General features: G+C 34.4%; 2 protein-coding genes across 2 annotated transcripts in view; both read right to left on the bottom strand.

Annotated features, from left to right (window-relative positions):
* The window catches only part of aimp1b (aminoacyl tRNA synthetase complex interacting multifunctional protein 1b), a 17604-nt gene extending 16640 nt beyond the window's left edge, over nucleotides 1-964 (bottom strand). The window contains exon 1 of the mRNA XM_073823708.1: nucleotides 923-964. The gene's annotated coding sequence lies outside the window, so the exon portion shown is untranslated. The remainder of the gene's footprint in view (nucleotides 1-922) is intronic.
* Nucleotides 965-3895: 2931 nt separating this feature from the next.
* Nucleotides 3896-20000, bottom strand: part of LOC141291311 (nephronectin) — a 25291-nt gene continuing 9186 nt past the window's right edge. Inside the window, exons 4-12 of the mRNA XM_073823486.1 lie at nucleotides 16010-16123; nucleotides 13815-13934; nucleotides 12684-12818; nucleotides 12057-12149; nucleotides 10259-10816; nucleotides 8687-8770; nucleotides 8487-8585; nucleotides 8146-8414; nucleotides 3896-5319 (exon numbers count right to left, since the gene is read on the bottom strand). Coding sequence (XP_073679587.1) covers nucleotides 5212-5319; nucleotides 8146-8414; nucleotides 8487-8585; nucleotides 8687-8770; nucleotides 10259-10816; nucleotides 12057-12149; nucleotides 12684-12818; nucleotides 13815-13934; nucleotides 16010-16123 — 1580 coding nt within the window. The 3' untranslated portion in view covers nucleotides 3896-5211. The remainder of the gene's footprint in view (nucleotides 5320-8145; nucleotides 8415-8486; nucleotides 8586-8686; nucleotides 8771-10258; nucleotides 10817-12056; nucleotides 12150-12683; nucleotides 12819-13814; nucleotides 13935-16009; nucleotides 16124-20000) is intronic.

The raw sequence follows: 20000 nt of genomic DNA, 5'->3' as shown, positions 1-20000 counted from the left end.
CAATACCAATCCACACACAACAACAACAACATGCAAAACAGACAGGAAAACATTCCGATCTTCTATAAAAGCTTTGGAACATACGCATAATTATATGTAAACCAATGAAATTATTAAAGTGGGTGTGTTTCGAAACAAAAACACTGAATTAAATGTGACCCTGGAGCACAAAACCAGTCTTAAGTAACATGTGAATATTTGTAGCAATAGCCAAAAATACATCGTGTGGGTCAAAATTATTGATTTTTCTTTTATGTCAAAAATCATTAGGAAATTAAGTAAAGATCATGTTCCATGAAGATTTTTTGTAAAATTCCTACTGTAAACCTATCAAAATGTAATTTTTGATTAGTAATATGCATTGCTAAGAGCTCAATTTGGACAACTTTAAAGGTGATTTTCTCAGTATTTTGATTTTTTTGCACCCTTAGATTTCAGATTTTCAAATAGTTGTATCTCGGCCAAATATTGTCCTATCCTAACAAACCATACATCAATAGAAAGCTTATTTATTGAGCTTTCATATGATGTATACATCTGAGTTTTGTAAAATTTAACCTTATGACTGGTTTTGTGGTCCAGGGTCACAAATATTGTCTAAATCTTAAGAAATTAACCCTTATGACTGTTTTTGTGGTCCAGGGTCACAGCTAAGTTTCTTTACATTAAGGTTCCATTTGTTAACATTAGTTAGTTACATTAACACTGTAGGGCCTATATAACTTAAACAACGTTTTCGTGCTAAAGTTTAGATAACACCATTAAAGACCACATAACTTTGTACTTAAAGTTGCTGGAAGCACGTTTGTTTATATCTTCACGTTAGCTAAAGTTCTGAGAACGTATAAGAAGGCCTACTACCAAATATACATTACTATTTCCAAGTCACAATATCATACATAATAAGAGAATAAACCTTCACCTGCTGAGCGAGTGTGTGTTCGGGGTTTCAACGGCGGTCCGGAGCTGAAAGGAAAGGACTGAAGAGTGTGAGTGTCTCTCTCTCTCTCTCTCTCTCTCTGTTTCGGTCTGTCAGCATTCCTGCTGTGAAATGTCGAGGCACATGTGCACATGTGTTGGATCATATTCTCCTGAGCTGGACGCGTTCGTCTCTCTCTCTCCGGACAGGTGTCTGGCTGCGAGAGTGTTTGTGTGAAAGTCTGCAGTTTATTCTGGTGTTACACTGGGCGGAGGGGCGGGGCCGGTGGGCGGGGCAGTGGGCGGAGTCACGTGTCACACTCACACATGACCGGGTTAAAGGGTTAATTTTTCACTCAAAAATGAAAATTCAGTTTTTTGTTTGTTTGTTTGTTTGTTTATTTATTAACTGTATAACAAGAACATTAATACCAGTGTTGGGAAGGTTACTTTGGAAATGTAATAGGTTACAGATTACAAGTTACTTTTCAATTACTTTCAATAACTTATTACTTTTAATTACTTTTTGATTACTTTTCGAATATTTTCAACTGTTATTCATTTTGACACATTTAAAGTTAATCATTATACATTATACTTCATATCACAATATTATTGTGTTGTTAGGTTTCATCTCTATTAAAATATAGCCTATGTGTGACATCAGTGGTTAAAACCATAATGTTATGAAACTACAATAATACTTCTTCAATAATATTAACAAACTTCATGTTTTATAATGCCTAAAAGATCATTCATTTATGTACATTCTCTCAAACTCTCAAAAAGGATGTGATAGTTTTAACACAATTTTTGTGTTGACTATTTTAACACATTTTGTGTTATTTTGTGTGCATAAATGACACAATTGTCTAACTATAACACATTAGTGTGCGCAGTGGTCGAGTTAAAAGTAACACAAAATCTGTTGTCCCTAACTAGACACAGAGATGTTTTCAATTCAACATTAACTATATTAATCAGTGAACGTTACTATGAACGTTATTAACTTCATAAGAGCATTTTATCTGTAAAACCAAATATAATCAAAGTAAGGCACTGGTACAAGCTTTTTTACAGTATGTTCAGTTTATTTTAATATCATTGATATACTACTGAAGTGTTTTTAAATTAATTTAGCAAATTTTTAATTAAATAAGATTAACTGAATGTATATATACGTTTAAATTTTCTGTCATTTGAGTTAAAGTTTTAGTCATTTTAATGTTTGGTGATTGCAATGCATGTTCTCGTCCACTAGATGGCGGAACTGAACTGCAGTATTTTCTGACGGTCATCAGTTTCTCAGCAGAACATCTGTCTGAGCCGAAACCTCACTTCATCTCTTACATAAACTGTACTCAACTGTAAAGAAGAAACCTGTTTTAACCTGTGACACAAAAGACTGAGATTAACCTGTGAGTCAGCGCTGCAGACAGACGGTGTTTATGCAGGTTGTCATGGTCTCTGCTCTGCTTCATGTTAAACACACACTCCTTCACTTCTGTCTGTCTCAGTTTAAACGGAATGTAGCCTCTCTCTCTAACATACACACACAAACACGCACACATTAAACCCATTGTGCTTTGGGAGGAGTTTACATGTCAGAAGATTTGTGGAGAACATCTGCTTCCAGGGGCCGGTTGCACCAGCTGTGCGTAAGTTACAACTTAGCCTAGTTGCGACGTAAATGGACACTAAGTTACAATTTACGCACGACTAAATATTTTTCCGTTGCACCATTAAACTTAGTTTCAACGTAACTCTACGTATAAACTAAATATTTACGGAAGCGTCTGGTCAGGAATAACGGTTGGAATAAAATAGCAGACTGAGCTGCATCAACATGCTCTTTTTTTAACCGACAACCTTCAATCATTTAGGGATATATGATGCTGCTGACATTTACACTCACTTACATATTAAGAGAGAGAACGATATGTGGATAAACTTACGAAACTCTAAATCAAACCCAATATACCGCCAAATTGCTATATTACATGCACTTATTTTCGTCAATCCTGAAACTTTGATTCAGATCGCGAGTGAATCATTTGATGCAGTTCGGACCATCAGAGAAAGTTCGCGAATCATTTGATGTCAACACAATAGTCAAGACAAAAATTGTGTTAAAACTAACACATCCTTTTTGAGACCATCAGAGAGAGTTCGCGAATCATTTGATGCAGTTCTGGAATCAATTGATGCAGTTCGTGAATCAATTGATGCAATTCGGACCATCAGAGAGAGTTCGGGATTCATTTAATGCCGTTAGCGAATCATTTAATGCAGTTCGGACCATCAGAGAGAGTTCGGGAGGAGTTCGGGATTCATTTGATGCCGTTCGGACCATCAGAGAGAGTTCGGGAATCATTTGATGCAGTTCGGACCCTATCAAGCTTCCCTTCTATCAACTAGCGTTATTTCTAATCCATTCAAACTTCCATCTATCGAATATTTATCGATATAGAGAGAGTTTTAGAGAGAGTTCGGGAATCATTTGATGCAGTTCGGACCATCAGAGAGAGTTTGCGAATCATTTGATGCAGTTCGGACCATCAGAGAGAGTTCGCGAATCATTTGATGCAGTTCGGACCATCAGAGAGAGTTCGCGAATCATTTGATGCAGTTCGGACCATCAGAGAGAGTTCGCGAATCATTTGATGCAGTTCGGACCATCAGAGAGAGTTTGCGAATCATTTGATGCAGTTCGGACCATCAGAGAGAGTTTGCGAATCATTTGATGCAGTTCGCGAATCATTTGATGCAGTTCGGACCATCAGAGAGAGTTTGCGAATCATTTGATGCAGTTCGGGAATCATTTGATGCAGTTCGGACCATCAGAGAGAGTTTGCGAATCATTTGATGCAGTTCGGACCATCAGAGAGAGTTCGCGAATCATTTGATGCAGTTCGGACCATCAGAGAGAGTTCGGGAATCACAGTAATCAACAACAGAAGTTCTGATTTGAGTTTATATGGCTTTTAAAGTTTTAAATACACATTCAGATGCATACCAAACACGGAACATACATACAACATAAAAATTTTGTGAAACATGCGGTGAGCATAGAAAGTGCTAGAAAGAACTGAACATGAGTAGAAACACATGTGAAAATGATTCAAAGCATTGTGGATAGCTGTAAGATTACATACTGATTATTGTCTTGTGAACATCTAAACGCACTAAAAACAATTCAACAAAAGCCTGTCCAGCAGATCAGGGACACTCAGGAAAATGACGAAACACAACAGAACTGTGCATTTACACTCACCTGAGGCTAAAGCAAATAAAAAAGCTTAACATTACTTTGGTTTTTTGATAATTATTATTTATAAATAATTTAAATGACAAGGCCAGTGATAATACTGGTTTACTAACACTAATTACTGAATGAACTAATGATGTATAAAAATATAAAACCATTAATTCGCATCAAACCTCTGAAACAAACATAAAGATTCGTTGTAGAATGAATCTCTTATTTCACCTCAAATAGTCTTTTGAAATATTTCTTTAAACTAAAGAAATGGTGTACAGTTTTTTTGCATTATATGAATGACAATTAGTTAAATAATATTAGTTAAAGCACTTGAACTACTAATTTATGCTGATTTTAAAAAATAATTAAAAAAATAAAAATGATCTTTAATGGAAATACTGAAAAAGGTAACAGATGCATTAAACAAGAATACGAACAGAAATCATGCTATAATTATAATATTATCCCAAAACGTAAAACTACAAAATATAATTTATTTGAATCTGCACTGTAAAAAAAAATATTAAAATTATAACTTAATTTGTTACCCTATTGACTTCAGATTTTAAGTTCAGTCAACTTGAAATGTTAAGTTACTTAATGTTAACTTAAATATTTTTAGTTGACTAAACTTAAAAAAAAAAAATAGTTTGAAAAGTTGAAACCATTATTTTTTTTAGAGTGTGAAATGAGACCTGGACATATTTTCAAATAAGACTCATCCTGTTAGACGTTTACAACACTATAAAATAAGAGTATCTGTGTTTGTGGATGAATATACTGATCAGGTATTAGTCAGTCACATGTGCTTTAAAATAACTTTGTACATTAAATGTAGCTAATATTACTAATATTGTTATCGAAAAGCAAAACAACCAATATTTTTAATAAATATGCAAGGCAATTTGGTCTAGTTCTGCACAAATCCACAGATTCATGGTCATAAAATGGTAAATAAAGATGTGGATGTCCTCATGAATATAAATGTTGACCTGTCCACTCCTGTGGGATAGTTTCATTATGTGCGTGTGTCACTGAGTCCTGTAGTGTCCATCACTGCAGGCTCCTCGTCTCAGACTGAAATCATCCACAGCGATTTCTCCATGTTTCCCTCGCCGTCTCTCTGCCTTCAGCACAATCTGACACCGAACAACATTAATTATTAAACTATAATCAACATGCACATACTATGAAATAAGAGGGATCATACAAAATGCATGTTATTTTTTATTTAGTACTGACCTGAATAAAATATTTCAGATAAAAGGTTGAATTTATTAAAATGACCCCATTCACTTGATTCTTAATACTGTGTTGTTACCTGAAAGATCCACAGCTGTGTTTTTATTCAGTGATAGTTGTTCATGAGTCCCTTGTTTGTCCTGAACACTTAAACTGACTGCTGTTTTTCAGATAAAATCCTTCAGGTCCCACAAATTCTTTGATTTTTTAGCATTTTTGTGTATTTGAACCCTTTCCAATAATGACTGTATGATTTTGAGATCCATCTTTTCACACTGAGGACAACTGAGGGACTCATATGCAACCTATTACAGAAGGTTCAAACACTCACTGATGCTCCAGAAGGAAACACCATGCATTAAGAGCCGGGGGTGAAAACTTTTGAGCAGAATGGAGATGTGCACATTTTTATTTTGCGTAAATATCATATTTCTTTTTCATTTAGAACTGCCCTTCAGAAGCTACAGAAGATACTTATGTTTCCCAGAAGACAAAAAGAGTTCAATTTACTCTGAACTTCACATTTAAAAGTTTTCACCCCCGGCTCTTAATGCATTGTTTTTTTCTTCAAAATCATACAGTCATTGCTGGAAAGGGTTCAAATGCACAAAAATGCTGAAAAACCAAAGAATTTGTGAGACCTGAAGGATTTTTCTGAAGAACAGCAGGCAGCTTAACTGTTCGGGACACAGCTGTGGATCATTCAGGTAACAACACAGTATTAAGAATAAAATGTGTGTAAAATTTTGTATATATTTACAATTAGCATGATTCTAACATTTTTCTAGCATGTTTAGTATGTTTCTAGCATGATTAGCAAGTTGTTAGAATGTTTCTAACATAACTAACATGTCACTTGCATTATTAGCATGTCATTAGCAAGTTGTTAACAAGTTTCTTGCATGATTAGCAAGTTATTGATGTGTTTCCAACATGATTAGCAAGTTATTGATGTGTTTCCAACATGATTAGCAAGTTGCTAGCATGTTGCCAGCATGTTTCTAGCCTGATTAACAAGTTGCTAGCACGTTACTAACATGTTTCTAGCATGATTAGCAAGTTATTAACATTTCTAGTATGATTATCAAGTTACTAGCATGTCATTAGCATGTTTCTAACATGATTAGCAAATTGCTAGCACGTTTTTAACATGTCCCTATCATGATTAGTAAGTTGCTAGTATGTTTCCAGCATGTTTCTAGCCTGATTAACAAGTTGCTAGCATGTTTCTAGGCTGACTAGTAAGTTTGCTAACACGTTTCTAACATTTTCTAGCCTGACTAGCAAGTTGCTAGCATGATTCTAGCATGATTAATGAATTGTTAACATGTTTCTAACATGTTTCTAGCATGATTAGCAAGTTTTCAACAAGTTTCCAGCATGATTAGCAAGTTGCTAACACGTTTCTAGCATGATTAGCATGTTACTTACAGGTCATTAGCATGACAAGCCTGACAAGTTACTAGGATGTTTCTAGCATGATTAACAAGTTACTAACATGTTTCTAGTATGATTAGCAAGTTAATAGCATATTTCTAGCATGACTAGCAAGTTACTAGCATGATTAGCAAATTGCTAACATTTTTCTAGCTTGATTAGCAAATTGCTAACATGTTTCTAGCATGATTAGCATGTTATTTACATCACATTAGAATGACTGACAAGTTAATAGCACGTTTCTAGCATGATTAGCAAGCTACTAGTATGTTGCTAGCATGATTAACATGTTACTAGCATGATTAGCAGGTTACTAGCATTATTATCAAGTTACTAGCAAGTTGCTAGAATGTTTCTAACATAATTAACATGTCACTTGCATTATTAGCATGTCATTAGCAAGTTGTTAACAAGTTTCTTGCATGATTAGCAAGTTATTAATGTGTTTCCAACATGATTAGCAAGTTGCTAGCATGTTGCCAGCATGTTTCTAGCCTGATTAACAAGTTGCTAGCATGTTTTTTGGCTGACTAGCAAGTTGCTAGCACGTTACTAACATGTTTCTAGCATGACTAGCAAGTTACTAGCATGATTAGCAAATTGCTAACATGGTTCTATCATGATTAGCATGTTATTTACATCACATTAGCATGACTGACAAGTTAATAGCACGTTTCTAGCATTGCTAGCATGATTAACATGTTACTAGCATGATTAGCAAGTTACTAGCATGATTAGCAAGTCATAGCATTATTATCAAGTTACAAGCATGATTGTAGTTGCTAGGCTAGGCTAGATAGTTAAATAGATGATAAATATTCGATAGATAGAAGTTTGAATGGATTAGAAATAAAGTTGATTGAGTCTCAAGGGATTCTGGCAGTTTAAATTTAAATTTTGTCTGTTGGAGTTTGAACAGTGTTGGCTCATTTGAACATTCCGTCAATGTAAGTCTATGGGATTTGTATGATTTTTAATCTTCAATTTTATGAAAACTGTAAGTCGGATCAGTCTGAAAAGGCACAGCACACTGAGTGAGATCAGTCTGAAGAGCTGGGCTGAGTTTGATGGTTCTAGCTTGAAAGCGCTTGCAGGAGTAGCGTTCAGAAATTTAGTCTAAGAATAATATAAAGCTTAAGTAGCAGATCAGCAACTATCATGTTTGAAAGTTGTGGTGTCAAACAAATCTGTACATTTTGTTCACTGATGGGACTAAAAACTTTAGGGAACCTCAGCATTTAGTGTTAGGACTATGTATGAGCACATGATGATTTATTCATGCTTACATCGACAAGGCCCCGCCCCTCAAGTGTGATGTGGGCCTGTCTCCAGCCGTGTCCTCCAGTCCTGGTCCAGACGGATGGGTTGTGACTCCGCCCCTTCCTGACGAACACCTGCATTGAGCCGATGTGGTGTCCATGGAGACGGTGTCTAAATGACAGACAGAGGTCACCGCCCTGCCACGCCTTTGTGGGAGGGGCCACTGGCACCGTTAGCCGCGCCCCTTTGACACTCCGTCTGTTAGTAGCCTCTGGGACAGACAGGTACCGCCCACCTGAGAGTGATTGACAGGTTAGAACAGTATCAGTAGTTTTGTTGGAATCTGTGTAATTCTGAAGTGTTTTACCGGCGGGATCATCTTTGATTTCCCATTTCAGATCTCCTTCCGAGTCTGTCATCCAAACGCACAAACCTTCATCAAATGAGCAGCTCACAACAGCAGCGGCTGAAACACACACACACACACACACACACACACACACACATGTCAGGAAGGTCTTCTCTGGCTCGTCTCGTCTGTTTTGTTTGTGAAGTGTGAAACGGTACCTGGATCGTCTCGCACAAGCTCATCTGTGTTTCCGAGCTCAACGTCAAAGTCCCAGTCAAACAGGTTGTTCTCGTAACGTGGAACTAAAAGAGACAAACAGATCCATTAGAGCTGCACACACTCAATTACTGTATATTGGTAAATAACTGGACTGTATGGAAATAACATCAAGTGAATACAATTTAAAGGTCTAGTTTCATGATTTTTTTTTTTTTTTTTCAATTTAAGTAGATGAAATGTGATCCTGGACCACAAAACCAATCATGAGGGTCAATTTTTTGAAATTGAGATTTATGCATAATCTAAAAGCTGAATAAATGCATGCAATCTGAGGGTGCAAAAAAAAATCTAAATTTTGAGAAAACCACCTTTAAAGTTCTTAGCAATGCATATTACTAATCAAAAGTTAAGTTTTAATATATTTATGGTAAGCAATTTACAAAATATCTTCATAGAACATGATCTTTACTTAATATCCTAATGATTTTTGGCATAAAAGAAAAAAATGAAAATGTATTGTTGGCTATTCCTACAAATATACCTGTGCTAGTTTTGTGGTCCAGGGTCACAAATGGTCTTAGAATTAAACCAAATTATTGTGAATCAGCTGAATCATTTTAATGAATTAATTCAAAACTCTGATCAGTGTTATTATAGTTAACTCAAAAACATTTTTGTAATTTAAACGTTAATCAAAATTAAATAAGGCATATTTTAAAGTTTAAAAAAAACTTTACATTTATATTATTTCAGTTAGTTGCCAAGGTTACTTTTTATTTAGTTTAACCTGGTGTACTAAAATAACTAAGACTATTAATTAAATTAATAAAAACTATACACATATTTTAAAAAAAAAAACATAAAAGTAATGATAATGACAAAAAAGCTACTCAAATTTTAACTATAACTAAAATGAAAAAAATAATTAAAAAATTATGCAAAATTATTATTAAAAATCAGTAATACTGAAACACTGATTCTGATTCAATTTTTTCAAGTTTAATTTAAAAATAGGTTTTATTAGTTCATAAAAAAAGGGGAAACATGCCTTTGATTTTTATATATATATATATTGTACTGTATTTTGCTTCTTACTGACATATTGAATATGTTTAGTTACAATTACTTTTTAAAAAAAATATATTACTAATATTTTTTTTGGTTATTATTGGTTACATTACACTAACTAATAATGTTACAAAAGATTTCGATTTTATATAAATGCCATTCTTTTGAAATTTCTATTAATCTGTAAATCCTAAAAAAAAAAAAAAAGTATGATGTTTCCACAAAAATATTGTGCAGCACAACTGTTTTTAACATTGATAATAATCAGAAATGTTTGTGGAGCAGCAAATCAGCATATTAGAATGATTTCTGAAGGATCATGTGACATTTAAAGGATCAGGGAGTAATGATGCTGAAAATGCAACTTTGATCACAGAAATAAATGACATTTAACCAGATATTCACATAGAAATTGAAAATTTTAAATTGGAATAATATTTCATAATTTTTAATTGCACCCTTGCTGAGCAGAAGAAACTTTTAGGAACATGAATGAATCTCACTGTGTACGTCTCCTCGTGGTTTAGCCGTGTTCTCTCTGTGAATGCGGTTGTCTAGTGTTGTAGTTGAGCTCATCTGTGCGGTTGTTACAGGCGCTGCTGCTGCTGTTGTTGTTGTTTTGATGGTGGTTGTAGTTGGAGGCGTGGCTGTAGTTGTAGTTGTCGGAGCAGGTGATGTGGACGTTGTAGTTGGACTTGTGGTCGTAGCAACAGTTGTGAGGGCTGTTGTAGTTGTAGCTTTTGTTGTTGTTGTTGTTATAGCAACAGTAGTTGGTGTTACTGTCGTCACAACAGTGCTTGTCGGAACAGAAGTTGCTATGGCAACTGTAGTAGTGGGAGTGGCTGTAGTTGTTGTTTTTTTGGTGGTTGTTGTTATAGCAACAGTAGTCGTCACAACAGTGCTTGTCGGAACAGAAGTTGCTATGGCAACTGTAGTAGTGGGAGTGGCTGTAGTTGTTGTTTTTCTGGTGGTTGTCATGGGAACTGTTGCCGTGGAGATGGTTGTTGGCCTGACTGTGACATGGACTGGTCTTGCAGGCTCAATGGTGACTTTAACAACAGCTGAAACACACACAGCATCAGTGTTGCGGGTAACACATTACAAGTAACGCAAGTTACGTTATAATATTACCTTTTCCAAGTAACTAGTAAAGTAGCACGTTACTTTTTAATTGATTTAATTAATTTTTCAAATAAGTAACGCCAGTTACTTCCCCCTCTCCTGTCCTCATGTTGAGAGAAATTGTGAGTAAGATGTTACTTTAGTTCTAGAATAAACGTGAACATGCATTAATTCATCTCACTCACTAAAAAAAACGATACAGTATTCCTCAAAATGAATAAAAACCTGCAATAATTAAATATGTTAAATAATACAAATTTCCCTTATGTATTTAATCCCATTTTATTAAGCGATGTCTTTGCTGCCGACCTTCGATGATCCAATTCATCCATACTAATAAGCAAAAATTACTCAAGATAATCTAACATTTGTTTTCTTGTTTTATTGCTGAAGAGTTGACATTTGTTTCTTCTGTGGTCTACTGTACAGACGTCAATTTACTTCAATTTTGGTGTAAAAAGGGTTTTACATTTGCCAAAAATAGAACTTTTTATATTAAAAACAAACAAGCAAGCCCTGCCCAGATTTATAAAGTAACGCAAAAGTAACGTAATTAGTTACTTTTTAGGGAGTAACTCAATATTGTAATGCATTACTTTTAAAAGTAACTTTCCCCAACACTGAAGATGAACATTTGAGGTTAAAAAGTTTATAAATTGTATTTTTCCTTCAAATGGCCAATCGTTTCGCTAGATAAGACCCTTCTTCCTCGGCTGGGATTGTTTAGAGCCCTTTGAAGCTGCATTTCAGCTGCATTTTGGAAGTTCAAACTCAGGGGCACCATAGAAGTCCACTATATGGAGAGAAATCGGAAATGTTTTCCTCAAAAAACATAATTAATTACGACTGAAGAAAGAAAGATATGAACATCTCTGATGACAACAGGGTGGGTAAATAATCTGTACATTTTTGTTCAGGAAGTGAACTTCTCCTTTAAGAGAAATAACCATGGTTTACCATAGTAAAAGTGTAGTATACTTTGTAATACTTAATACTTCACACTTTATTTTTTAATCAATCTATTTCTCTCGTTTTAGAATTTGAAATGGAAGGCATTGCTTGAAAGTGAGATCTCTGATTGAAGTCCTTGAAAATAAAAAAGTACTGCTTGAAAAGTTCTTGAAATGTCATTTTACAGTATCTGTACGAACCCTTATTGTATAAATCACACACACTTACATTTGCAGTCGTAACCCTTTCCATTAACGTTCGGCGTGCATTTGCATTTCTTGTGTCCCGGTTTGTCATAGCAAATAGATGAAAACTTTTTATCTGGAAAAAACAACAACATACAAATATTTAGAGTCTGTGATCAACAATTAGATACGTCATTAATTATCATTAATAAATGAATCGATAAAATGTGACCCATGACCACAAAACCAGTCATAAGGGTCCATTTTTTTCGAAATTGAGATTTATACTTCACCTGAAAGCTGAATAAATAAGCTTTCTATTTATGTATGGTTTGTTATGAAAGAGCAAAATCTGGAATCTGAGGGTGCAAAAAAACTAAATATTGAGAAAATCACCTTTAAAGTTGTCCAAATGAAGTTCTTAGCAAAGCATATTACTAATCAAAAATTAAATTTTGATATATTTACAGTAGAAAATTCACAAAATATCTTCATAGAACAACTTATTATCCTCGTGATTTTTGGCAAAAAATGTATAATTTTGACCCATACATTGTATTTTTGTCTATTGCTACAAATATACCCGTGCTACTTAAGACTGGTTTTGTGCTCCAGGGTCACAAATGATATTAAATAAAGTCTTTATTAACATGCTTTTCTGTAATCACACCTGTGCAGTGGTATTTTCCGTTGATGTGCCGCAGCTCGAACCCTTCATGGCATCTGCAGACGTAACTGCCGAACGTGTTCACACACTTACGAAACCTCGGACACGTGGCTTGACCCGTCACACACTCATCCACATCTGAGCAGAAATGTAAAACAATAATTTAAATATAAACTAACAATTATATGTCATTACATGTGAGATATTTCCACACACTTTTTTTTTACACATTTTTAAAATCTTGTAATATTTTTTTATTTTAAAGCTGTGTAATGTGCACTTCAAAGATTCACTTTTCATTCATAAAGATGTCTTTTTCATGGAAAACAGCGTGTTTTTAAGATGAAAATGACATGAAGTTACCCATATAACCAGAAGATGGCAGCAGAGGATCAATCATTAGTCATTTCAAATCTAATTTTTTCAAGACGTTTTATTGTAAAATTACTAGTAAAATAAATTGTAGTACTTTTACCGCACTGAAGTATATAGTATAGCAAGTGCAGAAAGTCATTAAAATAAATAAATAAATAAATAAGCTCAGACACAAACAGCCTATAAAGGTGAATTATTTAAATACTTATATATAGTTCACTACAACATAAATAAGTTAAACATTAATGGTAGGTCTATAAGAATTAAGTAATGCACTCAATATGAATCGATATGAATTTTAAATATTTTATATAATTTAATAACAAACTTTTAAGCTTTATCTTGAACTTTTATCTTGAAGCTATTAAATAGCCTATATTTAACCAATGCAAATGTGTTACTGCTATAGTTTTGTTACAGTGAATTTAGTCTGAATCATTTAATGCACAGCTCTGTTTTAACATCAGTTTGTCAGATGTTTGTCCGGTTATTACTGTCAATCATAAAAATGACTCACGCATATTTAACAATTTACCGGTGTATTTTTTTAAACTGGCGTTTGTCGTTCTTTAAAAGGTATACATGGACGTTTGGTCCTCTGAGACAAACAAATCTTTGATTGTGAATGGATTATGTAGAGAAAACGAGCAAAGTACACTCCTATTACAGCACAGAGCGGAAATGACTGAGCTGGCTTGACTAAACAAGGAAGAAATCCGTGTTTTGAGCTATATGTGTGTTTGAATCGTGCATCCATACCGACACACGTTCTGCCGTCAGGAGCGAGACGCAGCCCTGGAGACGGACACTGACATCTGACCTCGCCTTTCATCACCGCACAGCCGTACTGACAGTTAGCCATCGCACACGTACGAGCGTCTACACACACAGAGAAGAATCCATAAGCATCTGTACTCATATTTGACACAGCACTGTATGTATTCCTCTTAGAGACAGCAATTCCATAATGCATTGCAACATGCTTATCAAAAAAGTTGACTCACTAGAATCAGTGTGCTCACTAGGGTTTGAGAGCAACAACAAACACAAAAAGAACACCGCTCATGGGGAACATCCTCAGAACGTTCTCTCTTAGTTACAAATAAACCTTCTTCCAGTATTGTTCCTGTTATCTGGTCTTGAATAATGTTCTCAAAACATTAGTTGGTTATCTGGTCTTTTCTCAAGATGTTCCATCATTTATCCAAATCATATATTTCTTTAAAACACTTTGGTGGAATGTTTGTCTAACGTTTCCATCATGTTTGTAAAATGAGAAAATTTAATGTTCCCTTTAAGTTCACATAACTAAAAAAAAAGTGGATGCTTATAAATAATGTTTGAACATTTTGTTAGCTTAATTCAGCAGGCACAGTTGCAGTCAAAAGTTTACATACACCTTGCAGAATGTTAATTGTTTTACAAAAATAAGAGGGATCATATAAAATGCATGTTATTTTTGTATTTAATTCTGACCTGAATAAGATATTTCACATAGAAGATGTTTACATATAGTCCACAAGAGAAAATAATAGTTGAATTTATAAAAATAACCACATTGTGTGTTGTTACCTGAATGATCCACAGCTGTGTTTTGTTGTTTAGTGATAGTTGTTCATGAGTCCCTTGTTTGTCCTGAACAGTTAAACTGTCTGCTGTTCTTCAGAAAAATCCTTCAGGTCCCACAAATTCTTTGGTTTTCAGCATTTTTGTGTATTTGAACCCTTTCCAACAATGACTGTATGATTTTGAGATCCATCTTTTCACACTGAGGGACTCATGTGAATCATTTAATTAATTTGGGACATTGTGCGCGGTTCGGGAATCATTTGATTCATTTCTGGACATTCTATGCAATTCGCGAATCATTTGATTCAGTTCGCGAATCATTTGATTCATTTCTGGACATTCTATGCAATTCGCGAATCATTTGATTCAGTTCGCGAATCATTTGATTCATTTCTGGACATTCTATGCAATTCGCGAATCATTTGATTCATTTCGGGACATTCTGTGCAATTTGCGAATCATTTGATTCAGTTCGTTGACTGTTCCAGAAGGTTCAAACACTCACTGATGCTCCAGAAAGAAAAAAAAAACATGCACTAAGTTTAGGCTAAATGTAACTTATTTTGTCTTCTAGGAAACATGTATCTTCTGTGGTGTAAAAAAAAAAAAAAAAAAAAAAAAAAATGATATTTAGGCAAAATAAGAAACTTTAACCATTTTGTTCAAAAGTTACTTAATGTATTGTTTTTTTTCCTTCTGGAGCATCAGTGAGTGTTTGAACCTTCTGTAATAGTTGCATATGAGTCCCTCAGTTGTCCTCAGTGTGAAAAGATGGATCTCAAAATCATACAGTCGTTATTGGAAAGGGTTCAAATACACAAAAATGCTAAAAAATCAAAGAATTTGTGGGACCTGAAGGATTTTTCTGAAGAACAGCAGGCAGTTTAACTGTTCAGGGCAAACATGGGACTCATGAACAACTATCACTAAACAAACAAACAACAACAAAAACACAGCTGTGGATAATTCAGGTAACAACTATTATTTTCTCTTGGACTATATGTAAACATCTTTTATGTGAAATATCTTATTCAGGTCAGCACTAAAGAAACAGCATGCATTATGATCGTCTTATTTTGCTAAAATAATTATTAAAGGTGTATGAAAACTTTAGACCTCAACTGTACATATGTGCTATATTTACAATGCAGAACAGAAGAAAGTGGATATTCCCAATTTCCCAATTCACATGCACTGCACATTTGAGTATGATTTGGGAGTATTTAGCATTAATCAATTAAAATGATGAATAATGAATGCAGAACTAACTAATGACATGTTATGGCCAGGTTTCTTGAGATTCCCCCACTCTGATAAATGCATGTTGAGTGTGTCAAACAGGATATGGATTGTAGCGTACAGGAAGTAGTGATGTAAATACTCACTGCGACACGCGCCGTCAGCCGTCATCATGTAGCCGTTGAGACAGTAGCACTTATAGCTGCCCGCAGTGTTCATACACCTGAACTTACACGGCCTGAACGCACACTCGTTCACATCTGCACACACAGACGCTTCAGGATTACTGCTCAACAAATCAACAGGAATCATCATCAACAATCTTATTTTGTCTTGGAAACATGTGAGTATCCTCTGCAACTGAAGGGCAGGACTAAATGATATTTAACAAACTTTATGCATGGTTTGTCCTTCTGGAGCATCAGTGACATAACATGCCAATCATGCTAGAAACTTGCTATCAAAATGCTAATCATGCTAACAACACGCTAGTAACATGCTAATCATGTTAAGAACATGTTGACAACTAGCTAACCATGCTAGAAACATGCTATCAAAATGCTAATCATGCTAACAACACGCTAGTAACATGCTAATCATGTTAAGAACATGCTGACAACTAGCTAACCATGCTAGAAACATGCTATCAAAATGCTAATCATGCTAACAACACGCTAGTAACATGCTAATCATGTTAAGAACATGCTGACAACTAGCTAACCATGCTAGAAACATGCTATCAAAATGTTAATCATGCTAACAACACGCTAGTAACATGCTAATCATGTTAAAAACATGCTAATTATGCTAGTAATGCTAACATGTTAACAACATTCTAATCATGCTAGCTACACGTTAGTAACATGCTAATCATGCTAAAATCATGCTAACAACATGCTAATAATGCTAGAAACAAACAAGCAACACGCTAGTAACATGTTAATCATGTTAGAAACATGCTAATCATGTTAAAAACATGTTGACAACTTGCTAATTATGCTAGAATCATGCTAACAACATGCTAATTATGCCAGAAACATGCTAGCAACATGCTAGTAACTTGTTAATCATGCTAGTAATGCTAATATCATGTTAGCAACATTCTAATCATGCTAGCTATACGTTAGTAACATGCTAATCATGCTAGAAACATGTTAGAAACATGTTAATGATGATAACAACATGCTAACAACATGCTAATTATGCCAGAAACATGCTAGCAACATGCTAGTAACTTGCTAATCATGCTAGTAATGCTAATATCATGTTAGCAACATTCTAATCATGCTAGCTATACGTTAGTAACATGCTAATCATGATAGAAACATGTTAGCAACATGTTAATGATGATAACAACATGCTAGCAACACACTAGTAGCATGATAATCATTTTAGAAACATGCTAATAACTTGCTAATCATGCTAGAAACATGCTATCAAAATACTAATAATGTTAAAACACACTAGAAACATGCTAATCATGTTAAAAACATGTTGACAACTTACTAATTATGCTATAATCATGCTAACAACATGCTAATTTTGCTAGAAACATGCTAGCAACATGCTAGTAACTTGCTAATCATGCTAGTAATGCTAATATCATGTTAGCAACATTCTAACCATGCTAGCTATAAGTTAGTAACATGCTAATCATGCTAAAAACATGTTAGCAACATACTAATGATGCTAACAACAGGCTAGCAACACGCTAGTAGCATGATAATCATTTTAGAAACATGCTAATAACTTGCAAATCATGCTAGAAACATGCTATCAACCTGCTAATCATGCTAACAACACACTAGAAACATGCTAATCATGTTAAAAACATGTTGACAACTTGCTAATTATACTAGAATCATGCTAACAACATGCTAATTATGCTAAAAAATGCTAGCAAATGCTAGTAACTTGCTAATCATGCTAGTAATGCTAATATCATGTTAGCAACATTCTAATCGTGTTAGCTATACGTTAGTAACATGCTAACCATGCTAGAATCATGCTAACAACATGCCAATAATGCTAGAAACAAACAAGCAACTCACTAGTAACATGCTAATCATGCTAGAAACATGCTAATCATGTTAAAAACATGTTGACTTGCTTATCATGCTAGAATCATGGTAACAACATGCTAATAATGTTAAAAACATACTAGCAACATGCTAGTAACTTGCTAATCAGGCTAGCTATACGTTAGTAACATGCTAATCATGCTAGAAACATGTTAGCAAAATGTTAATGATGCTAACAACATGCTAGCAACACGTTAGTAGCATGATAATCATTTTAGAAACATGCTAATAACTTGCTAATCATGCTAGAAACATGCTATCAAAATGCTAATCATGATAACAACACGCTAGACACATGCCAATCATGTTAAAAACATGTTGACAACTTGCTAATTATGTTAGAATCATGCTAGCAACATGCTAGTAACTTGCTAATCATGCTAGCTATACGTTAGTAACATGCTAATCATGCTAGAAACATGTTAGCAAAATGTTAATGATGCTAACAACATGCTAGCAACACGTTAGTAGCATGATAATCATTTTAGAAACATGTGGACAACTTGTTAATTATACTAGAATCATGCTAACAAAATGCTAATTATGCTAAAAAATGCTAGCAAATGCTAGTAACTTGCTAATCATGCTAGTAATGCTAATATCATGTTAGCAACATTCTAATCTTGCTAGCTATACGTTAGTAACATGCTAACCATGCTAGAATCATGCTAACAACATGCCAATAATGCTAGAAACAAACAAGCAACTCACTAGTAACATGCTAATCATGCTAGAAACATGCTAATCATGTTAAAAACATGTTGACTTGCTTATCATGCTAGAATCATGGTAACAACATGCTAATAATGTTAAAAACATACTAGCAACATGCTAGTAACTTGCTAATCATGCTAGCTATACGTTAGTAACATGCTAATCATGCTACAACCATGTTAGCAAAATGTTAATGATGCTAACAACAGGCCAGCAACACGCTAGTAGCATGATAATCATTTTAGAAACAAGCTAATAACTTGCTAATCATGCTAGAAACATGCTAATCATGCTAACAACACACTAGAAACATGCTAATCATGTTAAAACATGTTGACAACTTTGCTAATTATGCTAGAATCATGCTAACAACATGCTAATTATGCTAGAAACATGCTGGCAACATGCTAGTAACGCTAATATCATTTTAGCAACATTCTAATCATGCTAGCTATACGTTAGTAACATGCTAATCATGCTAGCTATACGTTAGTAACATGCTAATCATTCTAGAACCATGAGAGTGCCTTGCTAATTATGCTAGAAACATGTTAGCAACATGTTGAACACACACTCGTTCACATCTGCACACACAAACACTTCATAGGTACTTCTGAAGAAATTAACAGAAATCAAAAAACATAATTTTAATGTAACTTATTTTGTCTTCTTGGAAACTAAGTTGCAAAATAAGTTGCATAGTTGCATATGAGTCCCTCAGTTGTCCTCAGTGTAAAAAGATGGATCTCAAAATCATACAGTCATTGTTGGAAAGGGTTCAAATACACAAAAATGATGGCAACCAAAGAAATCAACAGGACAGACAGACAGACAGACAGACAGACAGACAGGCGTGTGCGGTCAGCGGTGATGTATTTACACGTTCTGTGTGTCTCTGTAAGTATGAGAGGAATGTGCTTTGACATGCATCTGATTTTACAGACAAGTTCATCCCTGCAGAAACACACACACACACACACACACACACACACACACACACACACACACACACACACACACACACACACACACACACACTTTAGAGAAACACCTCAAGAAAAGTCAAAGTTTCAAGTATCAAAATTACTTACTGGAAATAGATAAAAACTAAAAAAGAACCAAAACAAAGAAAAACAAGAACACACACACACAAAAAAAACTAAAATGAAAAAGAAAATGGTACATACACAAATAAAAGCTAATAATAAAAAAAAAACTATTATAAAATGTAACTGTATAAAATCTAAAAAATAAAACCTAATTCAAAATATTAATCCAAGTTGGTAACACTTTATAATAACTGCACACTATGAATCATTAATTAAGCATTAGTAATTGGCAT

This window comes from Garra rufa, chromosome 18 (assembly GCF_049309525.1).
Source record: "Garra rufa chromosome 18, GarRuf1.0, whole genome shotgun sequence".
Classification (NCBI taxonomy): domain Eukaryota; kingdom Metazoa; phylum Chordata; class Actinopteri; order Cypriniformes; family Cyprinidae; genus Garra; species Garra rufa.
The sequence above is the reverse complement of the archived record's forward strand: the minus strand, read 5'-3'. Positions and strand labels throughout refer to the sequence as shown.